General features: G+C 41.7%; 1 protein-coding gene across 6 annotated transcripts in view; it reads left to right on the top strand.

The window, feature by feature from the left end:
* Positions 1 to 16,983, top strand: part of VGLL4 (vestigial like family member 4) — a 141,645-nt gene that overhangs the window by 11,426 nt on the left and 113,236 nt on the right. For all 6 annotated transcript variants that reach the window (XM_072941863.1, XM_072941865.1, XM_072941861.1 and 3 more), the window contains exon 2: positions 1,382 to 1,458. In XM_072941863.1, the coding sequence (XP_072797964.1) occupies positions 1,395 to 1,458 (64 nt within the window). In that variant the 5' untranslated portion in view covers positions 1,382 to 1,394. The remainder of the gene's footprint in view (positions 1 to 1,381; positions 1,459 to 16,983) is intronic.

The raw sequence follows: 16,983 nt of genomic DNA, 5'->3' as shown, positions 1-16,983 counted from the left end.
CTTGATTTCTTGTGGGCAAGTCTGCTGTACAAATTGAATGCTCTTTGAAGGCAACTGCTGGGCTCTGTTTACTTTTCTGCCTTAGTATGGAGTTGTTAATGTTGACTGAATGAAGTCACACGGCAAGATCAAGAGCTGGTGTTTCTTGGAGGCCTGAAGTGTGAATATTGTAAAGCCTTCGGCTAGGTCTTGTAACTGGCACACATGTAGTAGGTACTCAGTAAATGTTGAAGAATGCTTGATAAGTGCTGAGCGTCTTTATTTTTTTCCATAAGCCCTCCAGATTTTTTTTTCTTATTTCCATTTTAAAAATTAATGAAAAAATTTTAGGTGGCAATTTTTTTTTTCTTTTTTGGAGGGGAGGTAATTAGGTTTATTTTTATTTACTTATTTATTTATTTTTAAACGGAGGTGCTGGGGATGGAACCCAGGACCTTGTGCATGCTAAGCACGCTCTCTGCCCCTGAGATATACCCTCCCTCCCGAATGTCTTTAAAAGGTGCCCTTAAGAAGGTATTTTTTCTCAGTTGTTGCGCTAAGAGGGTGTGTCTGTTTTCCTAATAAATGTGTGCACGTGTATATTTCAATAATCCAAAAAGGGAAACTGGGTAAAAGTGGCCTGATTTCCTATAGGGTTTTCACCATCTTGAAATCTTTTGCAGAGTTTGCTTTTATGGGTATGCTCGCATTTAAGAAAATAGAATTAAAAATAACAGTCCAGGTTTATTAAAAAACCTGGCACTAGATAAATCGGTGATAGGTGGTGGGGATAGCTACAAAACATGACATTTCAAAGATTCCTGTTGCGCTGAAAATACCGTTTCACTCACCATTGGAATTCACACACTTCTCCTGAGTACTTTGCGTGTTTTAAGCCGCATTTACGCAGCCTCAGCTGAGGAGGCAAAACAATAGAATGACTCAATCTTAGTAATTTTTGTTAACACAAACCGACAGCAACTACCACCACAACAGACATCTCAGACTGGTAGTAATGCTGTGTTCATGGAACAGCCTTTGTTCTGAGGACTGTTTTGCACTTGGGATGTCTGTGCGGGCATGTTGTTGCACGTGCGCATGAACATTTATAAGCACAAGGACCATGAACATGAATATTCACACCGCCCCTCCTTTTGGTTCTGACTTGAGCTGCCTCCTGGAATTGGCAAGGTGTGGCTGAGCAGACAGAATGGAATTTAACCCCTTTTTCTGTGGGTTCCCCAGCCGCGTCCTTTGGATTTCCTCACAGGGTGGGAAGCGTTTCATCTTCAGAATTGTGACTTGCATTTGTTGGAGGAATCATTCTAGTTGTTAACTACCAGGTTTCCAGAAGAGTCTTTTGAACTCCATTTAAATTTTTTTTCTCTCTTCTTCCTTTTAGGCTCCAATCAGGAATGGAGACACCGTTGGATGTTTTGTCAAGGGCAGCGTCCCTGGTACATGCGGATGACGAAAAACGTAAGTCAGGAATCTGTTTTCAGTGCCTTTGACTGATGCCCCCTTGTCTCCTGCAGTATAATAAAATCTCGCGTTTCTCCACATGGTTATGCTGTTAATTTTGGTTGTCCTCTTCAGAGATAACAGCTTGGCATCCTTAACTTTGTTTTCAAGTGCCAGAACATGTAGATCTTTCTAACCGTTATCTCTGGATGCTAAGGCTTGTGCTGTTAACTCCAGGAAGTCGTTTCCTTTGCGGCTCTCTCTCGTGGGATCTGGAATGGAGATACTCCTTATGTGTCTCTAGAAGTTTAGATGAGTATGTGTTGGTTGATGGACTAGTTGAGCAGCAGAGAACTAGAAAGGCAGAGAATCATCCAGGATCATTCATGTCATTGGAAGGGTGCAGTACGTATATTGGGAAACAGTGGTGCAAATTCCATTTGTGTAGCTGAGAAGGAGCACATGGTGGGGGGAAGGCATTCACTAACGCGACGGGGAGGGGGCAAAAGAGAGAACAGGGGCATTGGGAGGTCACTTGCTACTGGGTTAAAGTGATTTTCCTGCTCGTCCTAAGGTATATTTGTTTTTAAATGTTCCTGTTCAAAGTTAAAATTGCCGGCTGAACAGTATTCGCAGGAGTGGCTATGGATGTGGAAGCAAGGTTGAGAGTTCTTTTTCTAAGCACTGAAATACTGAAAAAACAAAAACGTCTATAAGGTTGAGCTGTTAATACGTCTTCAGGTCCTGAAGATGAGCGGCTTTCCGGTTCAGTTCTCCATGAACTGGTGGCTGAAGTGCGTGTTCCTTAAGATGTCAGGTCTGCCTTTTTGCTCGCTGGTAGGACGGACTTTCATTTGCCTAAGCCTCAGTTTCCTCGTTAGTAATGTGAAGTAACATTACCTGCTGACAAAGTATTTGTGCAGATGAAACGGGCTGTTGTGTATACAGTGCTTACCCTCGCGCTCAGCTCCTGGGGTTGGGGCGGGGGTGCTGCCTGGCCCTGTTCTCTCCTGGGCCTTGTTGACCCCCTGGTAGGACTCTCTCTGCCCTCTAGGTTATCGCTGTGTCTCCCCCCTCCCCACCGCCACTCACACAAGATTATCTTGACTCTAGTGATTGGGTGGGGTAGCCATCAAAGTTTGTTTCCCAACCTCATATAATTTACATTTATTTAGCTTTTGGTTGTTGGGAGGTATAATTACCCCTTCCTGAGGAACTCAGGGATGTTACTCCCAAGGACACCGAGCTAGGGAGAGGCAGCTCGGGTTGTCGGCTTTTATCTGAGCAGCAGAAACTCCTTTCTGCCTCTGAGATTGCAGTCACGTTCCTGACTTGAATAGCTAGCTAACAGGTTTCACTAAACATTCATATAGTTAATTTATAAGTTTTTAAAAAAAGAAGACACTAGTTTGAATTTCTGTTTGTACTGCCTCCTTGTAGTTAGGATTCGTAAAACAGAACAGTGTTATTACGAATGAAAAGTGAGTGATGACCTCACGGTGGCTCTTGTGTCCTGAGGGTAGAGAGTAAAGGCTTCTCGTTTGCTGCTGCCTGCCCAGGTCCCTTCCTGGAGCCCAGCGGCAGGGCCCCTCTGCTCAGGTTGGAGGCTGGACCTGAGCAGTTACCAGCTCTGTGAGCGGCGACTGAATGCTGATGGGAAAGGGGCGTTTATCGATGGACAAGGGGGCTGTCCTGCCTTCGTGGAGCTTAGAACTTACTTGTGTGTAGACTCTTGGGGCTGCACAGTGTGTCCAACGGGAGACTGGGTGCGCATGTGACGGACGCGGGGCCTCCTTGGAGCCTACGGTTTCGGAGAGCAGTTTCCATGGAAACAGAATGACACTGCCGAGGGGCAGAGGGGTTCGTCCTCTTCTCCTGCGCTGAACACAGCATTAGTGTTTTACAGAGTAAGGATGTATTCATATGTAAGGCCAGAAGCATCACGGGGGAGACTTTATTCTGGAATGTTCTTCTTTGGACTCTGGTGCTCCCAGTTGGTTTAGGAATAGGCTAGCATAATTCTGGAATCCCGCTGCAATGGTGTCAGCATCTCGGGATCATTTTTTACATTTATAGAAGAGCAAAAAAAAAAAAAAAGCCCAGAGATGTTGGTAGTCATTATTAACATGGAGGCAACATTTTTGAGAAACTTTTTTTTTTTTTACTGTAGTGCTCTGTGCACCACCCGCAAGAGAGCAGAGCTGCAGAACCATGGATTGCTTCACTGTATCTTCTGTTACCTAGTAATGTTAGGATGTGAAAATTCATGCAGTTTATAGACATAACATTTGCAGCCTCTCAGGAGACTTCTTTAGACCTGTTTGGCCACGGTCAGCCTGATTCGGCTCTCTGTGCCCTAGATTAACTCTGTTTTAGGTTTTCTTATAAACTGCTCTTCACACTCCTCAGCTGGAGGAAAGTCTTGTGTGTGTAATCTGATTTGGGTGTCTTAATTACAAACAGAAGAATGTTCTACTACTTCAGATCAATTTTCCAGCTCGAGCTCGTGAGGGTGACCTGATCTCTTTACTTTTGCTCCTGGAGAACCAGAAGCCTAAGCACTTTTTTTTTTTTTTGAAGTTGTTATTGTTTTAGCATTTGCAGTAGGAGAGTGCCAGTTAGGAACTGAGCATTTAAAACCTGATAGCCTTAAAGCGTCATTATGTCTACTAGCGAAGAATAAAAGAAATAACTCAATAGTGCTCTGCAGAGCTAAAGTCAACAGTGAAATGGTGGTTTTGTGTAACACAATAGCCACTTATCTGGATGGCCTGGAAGGAATACATTTACTTAAAATAATCATCCTGCTGCGCATGAGACACTGATTTAATCAGCGCCCAGGGTAATCTTGCAAGGTATTTAATGAAAATACAACATGAGATGGCCAATTTTCCATGTGCTTGAGAAATCTCTCCTTCCAGGGATCATTAATGCTGGCGCTGGGGAGACCTTAACCTCTTCCCAAGTCTTTTCTAGGAGTCAGAATTGAGCGGAACTTGAGGGCAGGTCACGTAGGCAGTGATGCTGAAAACGACACCTGGGTGTGTCCTGAATATGATGGCTCCACTGCATCGTGGTTGGTACTGGACACTTCCTTTTGGAAGTGTTTTTTCCTTGTATCTTCGGAGCGTGAGTTCTTGTATCTGCTGACTTCCTCACGTAGACTGAAACAATTTTCAGGAACCTGTAACTTTGTGTCTGGGGTTTCGGGGGGAGGGGATGGTACTTTGGATCCGGTCACAGAAGCATGTGTGTGATGGAAAGGCAGGCGTGAGCGGCACAGAACAGGAAGAGGAGGAGGCCGCTTCTGTGATGTTGCTGTGGCTTCTGCACCTAGAGATTAGCTTGTTTGGTGAAGGTCACCGAAAGCTGACTAGTTGGTGCAGCATAAATGACCATATTCCTCCCAAGGAAGGCGTTCCTAAGAGTATGAGGTTTTGTTATTATGGGGACTGATGCTCCAGATCCCTGGAACATTTTCATGTGTGTAGGTTGTGGTCTGTTTTGCCTTAAAAAGGAAAAAAAAAAGAAACCTGTCTGATTAATTACAACGTAAAGATGAGTTGCACTCACGTCGGGTTCGCCCAGCTGGGTTTGCTGCTCTGCCCCGTCAGTAAAGCCGCTGTGTGCACAGGGAGGCGCCCAGCCCTTCCCTTTGGCCAGACCAGCTGGGCCTGCTCCTGAGTGTTCTTTCTCTCTCTTCCTCTTGTTCTCTTGCCTTTCCTCTCTGCACTGACACAGTGGCTTTCAAACATTGTGACCGCGGCCTGGAGCGAAAAACGTTTACGTTGGTGGCCCTTGTGCTCATACTGGCACAAAGGAAACAGAAGCTTCGCAAAGTAATTCTCACCGTGACTTCGCACAGTGCAGCTTGATTTGCCTGCATTTCTTTGCGTTTCACTTTGTCTAAGTAAAGGGTGGGTCATGACTCAGGAAGTTGACCTCAGAATCCACGAATGAATTGGGACCTGCAGTTGAAAAAACATGATTTGGTTTGTGTCTCCTTCATTGGGTAACCTTGCTTCCGGCTGCTGCATTTATGTGCTGGGAAATTTGACCGACACGTGGGCTGAGAAGGTGCCGGGCGCCAGGGTGTTCGGACGAGCTGGGACATGTCCGCGCCGGGATGGGGTGATGTCATCACATTGTTCTTGGTCAAGTGCACGGGAGGACTTGGCACGCCCATCGTGAGCAAAGGGGACCACTGCATTAGAGACAGCTCCTCTCCATCCTGAGCCTGTTGGTTCCTGACTTGGAGAGTCAGTGCTCAAGAAGACGGGCTCTCCCCTTTGGTGGAACCTGTTTAGGTCCGTCTTGTTCCCCAAAGTGCACTCCCAACTGCACCACAGCTCCATCTGGACTACTGCTTGGTAGACGCTGATTGATAGCACACCAACCAGATCCTTTGCAGCCTAATTTGATGGCTTTGATCACTGTATTTGTGATTTTTATCCTTCATATCCTGAACACCTGTAGGGACACCGTGCATCCAAGAAAGGGGCTCCCTGTGGCAATGATTCCCAAAGAGGGGAGGAAGGAGTATTCGTAGGCAGCCTGCTGGGTCCCTTTTCCTAGATGTGAGTTACTGAGTCACTGGTCTAACAGCACTCCTTAGGGAGTTCTGCATCTGTGTCTTTAAGAAGGAGGGGCTAGGTCCTTCTAGGTATGAGATGCTGTGGTTCTTTATCACATGTCCTTTAACCAGGTTCACTGGTTGTTTCTCTTTTGTGCCATTTCCTTCTCTCTCTCCCCACTCTCTCTTTATATATATTTAACGTATATCCTCTGTGTGTGTGTGTATATATATGTATATACACACAGGTATATATGTGGATTATTTTTACTGAAACATTTGAGAATCAATGGGAGCTATCATGCCTCTACACTGCTAAGTACTTAAGTATTTCCTGCGAATAAGAACATTCTCTCGCATGACCACAGTGTGGTTATCTTTATTACAGTGTTACTTACATATATCCATGAGCGTAAAACTGGGCATAAAATCTTTATGCTTATAATTCTTTTACAACTTCATAACCAGAACATGAATTCACAATTTAAACATAGCCCGTAAAAGTTAGCCGTGATCCAACAGATGACGATCCGGTACGGCTGGATCCTGTCCCAGCAGCGTGTGGTACCCACCTCTGCCGCGCTGGGGTTGCTCTGTAACGTCATCCCTGCCTGTCCGGCCATATGTCTGTTGATACATTTCCCCCACCGTTGTTATCTGTGCAAACTCTTGTAAAATGTTTCATTGTGCAGGTTATAGTGACATAAACTGGTTTTCTCTCAGTGCAAATGCTTTAATTTCATATTAGGTTTGTTTCTGTTCTTTCTTCATTAGGCCAGGAAAAAAAATGCCAGCACAGTCACCCAAATCCTGTGCTGACACTCGGTTGTATAGTAGGTGCCTGATCCAGGATATTGCTTGTGTCAGATTTTTTTTTTTAAAGATTCTCATTGAAATAACACAAGTGAAAACTCCTCCCAGACCCCTGTGGACCTCAGTTGAAGGGTTACTGTATTACCTTGTTCAGTTCTCATACAACCCTATTCAATGGTACTGTAATTAGTTCCATTTTATAGACAAGGACGCTGAGACTTACAGAGCGTAAGTCACTTGTGGAAGGGTGCTTAGCTGGCAGTGGCAGTGCTGGGCTTCGAACTCGAGCAGCGGGACTGTGAAGCCTGAGCCCTTGCTGCCCCTGCCGTGGGCTTTCCCAGGCAGAGGGCCCTGAGAACGGGGCTGCTGATTAAAAACAAACCAGACTGCAGATACTGCCTCCACTAGCAAGCCGGCAAAGAGGTTTTCATTCCGAGGAGGTTTCCCAACCAGTGAAACGACATTTCCAAAGTATTAGGGAGCTGTCATCAGCCACACATGGAGACCGGGTGGTGGTCCGTGTCCGGTGCCGTCGTGCGTGTCCGCGGCTCCGGTGTTGCTGTGAACCTCCCCGCACACGGAGCTTTCCTTCCCAGTCAGCTCCTGTCACCTCCCGGAGGGAGCTCGGCTGTTTCACAGAGTAACAGGAGCCCTCAATCCCGGGGGGTCCAGGCGGAGCTGAGGTGACCACTGCTCAGGGGCTGGACTTGACCTAAGATCCTGAGGGTCTGTATTAGACCCTTGACCTGTTCAAGGCCAGGGTTTGGCTCCAAACCTTCCAAGCACATATGATCAGTGTTTAATAAACATCTGTAGGAAATAAAGTGACCGCCAGAGGGAAAGGCTCATCTCTAAGAAATTAATTTATTGAACACTAGCAAAAATGACTCACTCTGATGATCACTGTTACTACTAATAATGGACAGATTCAAAGGAGTACTGTATCCCGCTTGACAAGTCTTCGTAGTTTGCACAACATGTTCATTTGATTCTTGTAACAAGAAACTTTGCAGTAGACCGAGTGGGAGGTATCAGGGGAAAAAAATGAAGCTTTGACTTTGGATGCCTAATTCAAGATTAAAGATTAAAAAAAAAAAAGGTCGAGGTGCTTTGTCCCCCTCAATGGCTTTTTTTGGGGGGGTAATTTTATTTATTTACCCCTTAGTGTCTTCACGTGCGATGTCATTGGAATCGTGGTTACTAACTGGGTGTCGCCTGTGGCCGTGCAGCGCGGAGCCCTCCCGGGAAGGAACCGCAGGTCTCTGGGAGTGTCTTCTGTGGCCCCATCATGTTCCCAAGCCTCCTTCTGGTTTTCAAAATAAAGGACTGAATTTACTGCCCTCTCTAAAGGGTTGGTGTCACTGATGATATGTTTTGTGTGTTCAGTTGTTTCCCTTATGTGAACAATGGCGTTGAAAGGATTATCTCCCTGTTGCCCGTTTTACTCTAAAGAGCTTCATAAAACAGAAGGTGGGATAGTGTTATGTGCTTACTTAAGACACCCGAGGTGTGATCAGAGGCTCTAATCAGAAGATTGCTTCCCAGGACAGGCACCTGGCACTTAATCGGAAGGGCTGCCCTCCAGAGACAGCTACTACAGATGTCTCTGCTGTTTCTGTAGTTTTATAGCAGATCAAATTAGCATATTAAATGTTAGAAATGGATCTCACTGGTGAGAATAATGGCTTGTTAATTAGCATAATGGATGCTGGAAATAGATTCTTCCACTGAATAGCTCTTTAGACACTTGAGGATGGTTTATTATGTTTCCTCTAAATGAATTTCAATCTTTAGAAATTCCTGCTTTCCTTTAATACACAGAAAAATGTTTTGAGCTATTTTAATGTCATTTGCAATTCAATGCATAATATCAGATTCAAGAATCCTTGGATGAAGTACTTAGTTTTTTTTTTTTTCATCTGATGCATAATTTGGCCTGTGCTCCTTTGTCTCCCAGGACAGTTGGTCCTCCCTCCCCGTCCTGTCCTCTCTTCCCCTCCCTGCGTCTTGAGAATCATTGCCTTAGTCAGTATCTTGTCCAGACATCTCAGCACAAGCACCCCTTCTTTGTTGGATGTCTTCCAAACCCATCATTTGAAGTTGCTGGCTCCTCCCCCTGCCCTGGCTTATCAGGGTCCCCCCTGTAAGGTGTACCTTCAGACGAAACACTGCTCTGCGTGTGCGAGCTGGGTCTTGTGTACCCAGGAGCGCCACCAGCTTTAACCTCGTCCAGAGTTCCTGGGGGTGAAGGAGCAAGGGGAGGGGCGGGCTGGTGACAGGTGCATGAAGCAGCTGGGGGAGGACTGCAGGGGCAGGAGGCAGGGGGCAGTCCCCACTCCACTCCGGCCTCTCTGTGCCAGAGCTGCTCACAGCCGCCAGTTGTGCGGGTCTCTCCCCGGCCTCGGATCTCAGTCTCGTGTTGGAGACTGGAGTCAGCCTGGGTGGGAGTATTTATGCCAGAGCAGGGCTTTTTTGTTTTCCCTCCCTCCAGAGCCAGTTGTTGCCATTTACCAGCAGGCTGCTGGCTCCAGCTGACTGCCGTCACGTGTGAATGTGCAGCGCACGTTGTTCCCGACAAGCTGAAGCCTGGATTTTTACGTAAAATTTCTAGATACTTAAAATTCCGTGGGAGCTAAACAGTGGTTCCTTCACCAAGTCTGAACCCATAGGTATCTATCCAGTATGTGCTTCTGTGTCTAGTCCCAGTACTGGTATTAATAAAACCTAAAAACAGATTTTTTTTTAAAAAGCAACTTTGGAGAGCAGAGGGTATAACTCAGTGGTAGAGTGCACGCATAGCATTCACGAGGTCCTGGGTTCAATCCCCAGTACGTCCCTTAAAGATACGTAAATGAATAAACCTAATCACCCCCCTCAAAACACAAATAAAAAGCAACTTCAATGAGCTTCTCTCCTCTCCCCCTTTGTAGTTGAGAATTAACAAAAGCAGTGCTTTACGAGCTGGGAAAGGTAACATTTTTATTTATTTAAAAAAATTGGGGGGGATTAATTAGGTTTATTTACTTCTTTTAATGTGGTTACTGGGGGTTGAACCCAGAACCTCGTGTCTGCTAAGCATGTGCTCAGCCACTGAGCTGTACCCTCCTCTGGCCTCCTGAAAAGGGTGATATTTAATGTGAAGACGTCTCCTAGCATCTATCTCTGTCCCAATGTGGAAATTAATTTGGGTATGTGTGTATTTTTCCTTTCTGTTCAGATTTTCTATTACTAAAAGGCAAAGGTCACATTTTTTCCTACATCTTCTTTTGCTTTCTGAAAGATTTGTGTTACACCCTCCTGAAAGGCTTGTTGTCTCGGCGTTTTACGAGGATATAATTTGTAGAAGCAATACGTGTGGGATTTACACTTCTGGAGACACCAAATCAAGTTGAAAAATCAAACTGTTACATCCTCCAGTGGCTTTCGATCTGCTGTACAACTGCCTTTTTATTGGACCAAGCTCTTGATTCCTTGTAAATGAAATGAATAAATCTTTCCACGTCAAATCTATTACTATTTCTTTCTCCAGGACTGCTTTTCTAATCTAAGTTTACTTATGTGTGTTTTTCTTCTGCTTCTGAAAAATACTGTTTAAATGTTTCTTCTTTTTTGGAACTTGTTTACCTGGGCTGTAGTCACTTTTTGAATGAACTTGACAAGGCAGAAACCTTTTTTTTTTGTTTACCAGTAAACAGGCATTGAGAAGAATGATTTTTTTCCCCAGGTTCCAGCAAAGTGCTAGTTCAGGGTGCATTGAATAAAATACTTTAAATTACAAAGGCACGTTTCATTTAGGGGTTCAGGAGGACAGACTGGATTTTTGGAGTAAAATGGCAGCCTGAACACGTGCATCGGGCTCCCCTCTTAACAAAAATCCTTTACGATGACAAGACGTACGTTTGAAAAGTCTGTAACGCTGCTGGAAAATGAGAAACTACGTTCAGCAGACCAAAAGTGATGAAGAATTCCTGGGACACTGAAAACGGATGGGATTAGACTGACAAAAGACAACAGAAACAAAAACAAAATCATAACCCAAAACACAGGTGCAAAACTGAACTAAAAGGATTTACAGTGACTAACAGCTGCCGGTGGGAAGGGACTCTGGAGCAAAATTCAGGAAATTAAAGTTTCCCACTTATAACAGTGACCCCCTCCCCACCCCCGACTCCCCAGGCTGAGAACTGGGAACTGTGCTGTCAAGAAAGCCAACATCCTGTTCCAGGAGGATTCCTTTAGTGCGTTCAGGGACCGGAGAGAGAAGCAGTTTAAGATCACGGTGGGTGCCCACCCTGGGAAAGACGCTGGGAAAGGAGGTCTAAGCCTCCACTAGGCAGTGTCTATAAAATCCTTCACACTGGAGGAAGGACCTTCCTACTTTGGCAGGTTGTGTACTTGTCTCCCACCCCTGTACCCTACAGCAGGGCCCGTCCCCGGACACGCCCTGAACTCTCAGAGCCTACAGCGGAGAGGAAACGTGCCTCTGAGTTATCATTGTGTGGATGGACCCGGTCTTTTCTCCCTAAGTATGAATGAATATCAAGGAATCATCAGATTGTTGAGGAGAACAAGTAGGATGAAAGGAAAGACCCCAAGTCAGCCGACTTCGGAGTATAGGAGAAGTAAAAACATGGTAGATCTTCAAAGAGATTTGAGAGTGTGACTCTATGAAAAAGAAATAACCTGCTGTGAAAAAAAGATCCTTTAGAACAGGAAAGTTCATGGAAATTAAAACTATGATGATGAAATTTAAAAGATTAAATAGATCAGCCTGAGAATTGAATGGATATGGTTAAAGACAAAATGAAGGATCTGGAAGGCAGGCAACAAAATGTTGAAGAATTTTACAAAGGAATTAGGATCTTATACATGTGCCAGATAGAAGTTCTGGTGGGATGAGGTCAAAGAAGTATTGAGAAGAAGATGCATTTATTAGGAAGGTAGGAAATAAGTGAGTCAAATGGACAACCAAAACAACAACGATAATAATAACCACCAAAGTAGAAAGAAAAAATTGGTATCTGCTTTTATTTTTGTAAATGAAAATAAAAACAAACCAGCAAACCCAAATGGTAAAACTGAAACTTTTTTTTACTGCACATATTTTAAAAAAATTTACATATATGTACTGTTCATTGTTTCTAAGAACATTTAGAGCTTTAGCTTTTTAAACTTACATAGTTATCAAAGGAATAAAGCCAACCACAAAATAAGAATTAACTCAAGAAGGTACATACACCCCGCTATTAACAGCAACATTCTTTATAATTGCCAAGGTATGGAAGCATCCTAAGTGCACGTCAATAGACGAATAGATAAAGATGCAGCATGTATATGTAACGGAAAACAACTCACCCGTAAGAAGGGTATTTTACCATTTGTGGCCCTTCATTCACTCTTTTTTCTTTTCACTTCAAAAACTGGAATTTTATAACTGGCATAAACATTTCCATTGCATCAAAAACAGCAAAATACCTAGAAATAAACTTAACCGAGGAGGCTACCTATACTCTGAAAACTGTAAAACACTGATGAAGGAAATTGAAGATGACACAAAGAAATGGAAAGTTATCTTGTGCTCTTGGATTAGAAGGATCAACATTATCAAAATGGCAATGTGCAGATCCAATGCAACTCCTGTCAAAGTACTCACAACATTTTCCACAGAACTAGAACAAACAATTCCGAAATTTATACGGGATCATAAAGACCTCGAACTGCTAAAGCAATCTTTTGTAGGTCTTTTTTTTTTCCTCCTCTCTTTCTTCCTTTTCTCTTTTCTTATAGTTTGAAGACTAGAGAAATTCCTTTAACATTTGTTGTAAAGCTGGTTTGGTGGTACTGAAATCTTTTAGCTTTCATTTATCAGTGAAGCTTTTGATTTCTCCATCAAATCTAAACGAGAGCCTTGCTGGATAAAGTATTCTTGGTTGTAAGCTTTTCCCTTTCATCACTTTAAATATATCGTGTCACCCCCTTCTGGCCTGTAGAGTTTCTGCTGAAAAATCAGCTGACAACCTTATGAGAATTCCTTTGTATGTTATTTGTTGCTTTTCTTTTGCTAATTTTAATATTTTCTCCTTATCCTTCATTTTTGTCAATTTGATGACTGTGTGCCTTGGTGTCTTCCTGTTTGGGTTGATCCTGTGTGGAACTCTCTGCGTTTCCTAGACTTGGGTGACTGTTTGCTTTCCTAAGTTGGGGAAGTTTTTGGTTATTAAAAACCAAAACTTTTTAAAAAGTATATCAATAAATTGTACAAACCTCTGGTGAATTTGATTAAGGAAAAAAGACAATCAATTACAGAACATTAGAAATGAGAAAAGGGACCTTATTATTATTATAAATGAGAATAATATATAAATAGATGCGCATATAAGTAAAAATTTAAAATATAAATGAAATGAATGATTTTATTTGAATCATGAAGAGGTACAAAATCTGAATTGGTCAATAATTATAGGAAAAATTGAAAAAGTAGAGTTCTGAGGCCCAGATGATTTTAAAGGTGAATTTTACCAAATCTTCATGAACCAAATTTCCCCATAAGAGTCTTCTAGTGCATAGAGCACTTTCTAATTCCTTCAGTAATGGTTGATACTAAAACAGGACAAGGAAAGCACAAAGTATATGTATATATTATAAGTCAGTTTCCCTTATAACAGATATGAAAATCCTAAATTAAATATTAAAAAATTCAGTCTAGCAGTGTTAAGAGTAACATATCACATGTCCGTGTAAATGGTTTGCATCATAGGAGTGCAAGGATGGTTCAATAACAGAAACTCATAGTAAATTTTATTACATTAGTAGATTAAAAGAGGAAAAACCCATATAGTATTCATAACAGAAATCCAAAAAGCGTTTGATGAAATTCAGCATCTACTCATGAGAAAAACTCTTAGCATGATATGAATCAAAAGAAACTTTCTTAAATTGATAAAAGTTGTTAGAAACCCACGATGAATAAGTTTAATGGTGAAGCAGTGTAAGTCAGGAGTAAAACAGCTGGCATTGAACCTGAGATTCTAGCTAGTGAATTTTTAGAAAGATACAGATACTGAAAAGGGATAGGCAAAACTATAATTTTTAGATGTTTATAATAGTCTACCAGAAAATCATTGTAATAAATGGGGAAAAAACTATTAGAACTATTAACAGTCTAAATAAGGTGACTGGTTACAAGAAGCATAAAAAAATTAATATTATCCTTATTCACTTGCAATAACCAATTAAAAATTATCTCTGAAGTCTAATTTGCATATCAGCCATAGATATAAAATATTCAGGAAAATAAGAAACATGTAAGACCTGTATGAGCAAATCAAAAAAATGTTGAGTGATACAAAGATGATCTAAATAAAAGGAAATACATATATTTCTGAGTTGGGAGATTTGGTCAAAGATGTCAGTTATATGAAGATTAACCCACAAATTCAGTTCTAATTTAGAATTAGTTGAATTCTAATTAGAATATCAAAGTAATTTTTAAATTGATAGACGGAGTCTAAAGTTTATTTCAATTTTTGAAAAATAAAGGTTGAGGAGGGAAGGGAGTTGCTGTATCAGGCATTTAAAAACTGTTCTACGGCTATAAAGTAATTAAAATGAGGTAATATTGACACAGAGATAACTACAGCAGTATTTCTTAAACTTTTTTTAAAACTATAATCCACAGTAACAAAAACACTTTATAATTCAACCAAGGGTAAATATCTACGTATATAGGAAACACATTTCATGGGATAATATTCTATTTTATCAGAAATATTCTGCTTTTCCTTGTTATTTTCCTTCTTTCTGGGTTTTCAGAAGAATTTCAGAGATATATCCCAAGAAGCTACTTTACCTTTGTGTGAGTAGACCATTAAAAAAAAACTTTATTAAATTTTAAACATTTTTTTCCTTTAAAAATGGATCACTCTGGTTACCAAAGTGGTGGCTTTTTAGATAATTCAGTTTGAGGGCAGGCCCTGCTCATCTGTGTCCACGTCACTTCATTTTTTTTTCTTTTATCTTTTTCTTTTTTTTCACTATTCCATTTTGCCTATGTATTGTTCTTTTTTGGGGAGCAGTTATCTTTTATTTATTTATTTTTATTGAAGTATAGTCAGTTTACAATGTGTCTTACAATTGTCATTTTCTGGTGTACAGCCAATGTTTCAGTCATACATGTGCATACATATATTCCTTTTTGTATTCTTTTTCATTATAGATTACTACAAGATACTGAATATAGTTCCCTGTGCTGTACAGTAGAAACTTGTTGTTTATTTTATATATAGTAGTTATAATCTGCACATCTCGAACTCCCGATTTATCCCTTCTCACCCACTTCCCTGCCTGCTAACCATGAGTTTGTTTTCTAAGTCTGTGAGCATTTTTTTCTGTGTAGTGTAAATACAAACTTCATGAGCAAAAGGAAAGCCTTATTAATATTTGTATCTTTACTCAGTATATGTCCCATCAACAGCATTTTAACCAACCACAGAAAATTGTTCTTAAGACTTGCTGAAAACCCAGCTGCTCTGATTGTAGAAGGCTAAATGTTATTTATTTTTAAAGAGAACAGAATTAAAATATGAAATAATTGTTAATTGTTCTTGAAGTATGTGCATATTTGAGAGTGAGTTAAATTTTGTTTTCTTCTATGGATTTGGTTATTTTTCATGGTATTAAATGTGAGTTTCAGTTGAAATTTGTAGAAGTTTTATTATTTGATATTCACATTTCATATGTATGATACAGATTTTTTTTAAATAAATTAATGCCCTAATATTAATAGCTTGATGCAGTAGCTTAGTTACAGCTTATCAGTTAGAAGATAATCAGTTAGTAAAGGAGTTGTTTACATCTTGGAGGGGAGGGAATGGTCTAAATAAATTGGTTTTATATCTTACTTGAGTATTACTGGTTAATTTTGGCTGCTGAACTTCAAAATTTACACAACTGTAGTATCCTAGGGGAGGATTTTAAATTTTGCCTGTGGAGATTGGGATGGGCTATTTCTATAATAAGAATGAAAGTTCACTTTTCTTAGATTTGTTGTAAATGTCATGATATTTACGTGCTGTAGCGTTTCCTGGTGAGGCCAGCGAGCTACCCAGTATTTTACGATGCAACGTTGTGTAGTGCTGATGTCTGGCTGTGGCATTTGACGTGTGCCATCCTACTGAAATGATTGATACCCAAGCATTGTACGCTGTGCTGCTGATTGTGTGCCCCCGGGGGCCTCCCTCCGAGGTCTCACCCCTTCCTGGGTGCAGCTGCAGGCAGTGGCTGGTGGGTCAGGGGCTCTGAGGTCCAGTTGGCCCTCGTGCCCTGACCCTGAAGGTCGCTGTGGCCCTTGTCACTGCATCACAGCCCAGCTTCTCCCTCTGTGCCTGTCTCCTTCCTTCCTTTCACAGAGATGTCCTTGACTTCCTGCACACTGTCTGTCTCCCCTCTGTCTGCTTTCTGGGGAACGCACTCTGCAGCAGACCTCTACTTGCCTTTGAGGACTTCTGTGCAAAAAGATGCGAACTGAGGACCACAGGACTATTTTGTACAGATAGAGCTTTGATTATCCTCCTGTTCACTCTTCCCTCTGCTGCAGACGGACCCAAGCGATATTCCTGGTGTTTGCTTCTCTGCCCTCTGCTTGAATGTAAGACAGAGAAATTATTCCTTTCCTACACTGTCCGTTGTTAAACACTTCAGGGACTTAGGACAGATTTATTATTGAGTGGAAATCTGTGTCCCTGTAACTTTCACTCTTTGGACATATTTCTGCTCCCAGCTACTCAGAGCATTTAATCCTTGGAAATGTTGCAGTTGCTATCCTTGAGACATGTGAAGAAAGTTACCATCACATTCCCTTTAGGTTTTCTCTCTCATCCTGAGTCGCCTCCTTTCTCACTTCTTGTACGATGTGCTTTCTTTCTGTTTTTCCTGGCTTTATGGAGGTTTCACTGACAAAAATTGTATCTGTTTGAGATGTACAGCATCATGGTTTGATATATGTGTACCTTGTGAAATGATGACCACAATCAGGTTAATGAACAAGTCCGTCACCGCACACCATTATCAACTTTTTTTTTGGTAAACACTTAAAATCTACTGTTAGCAAATTTCAAGTACAGTATTAACTGTGGCCACCATGTGGTACAGTAGATCTG

The sequence above is a fragment of the Vicugna pacos genome, chromosome 17 (genome assembly GCF_048564905.1).
Source record: "Vicugna pacos chromosome 17, VicPac4, whole genome shotgun sequence".
NCBI lineage: Eukaryota > Metazoa > Chordata > Mammalia > Artiodactyla > Camelidae > Vicugna > Vicugna pacos.
The sequence above is the reverse complement of the archived record's forward strand: the minus strand, read 5'-3'. Positions and strand labels throughout refer to the sequence as shown.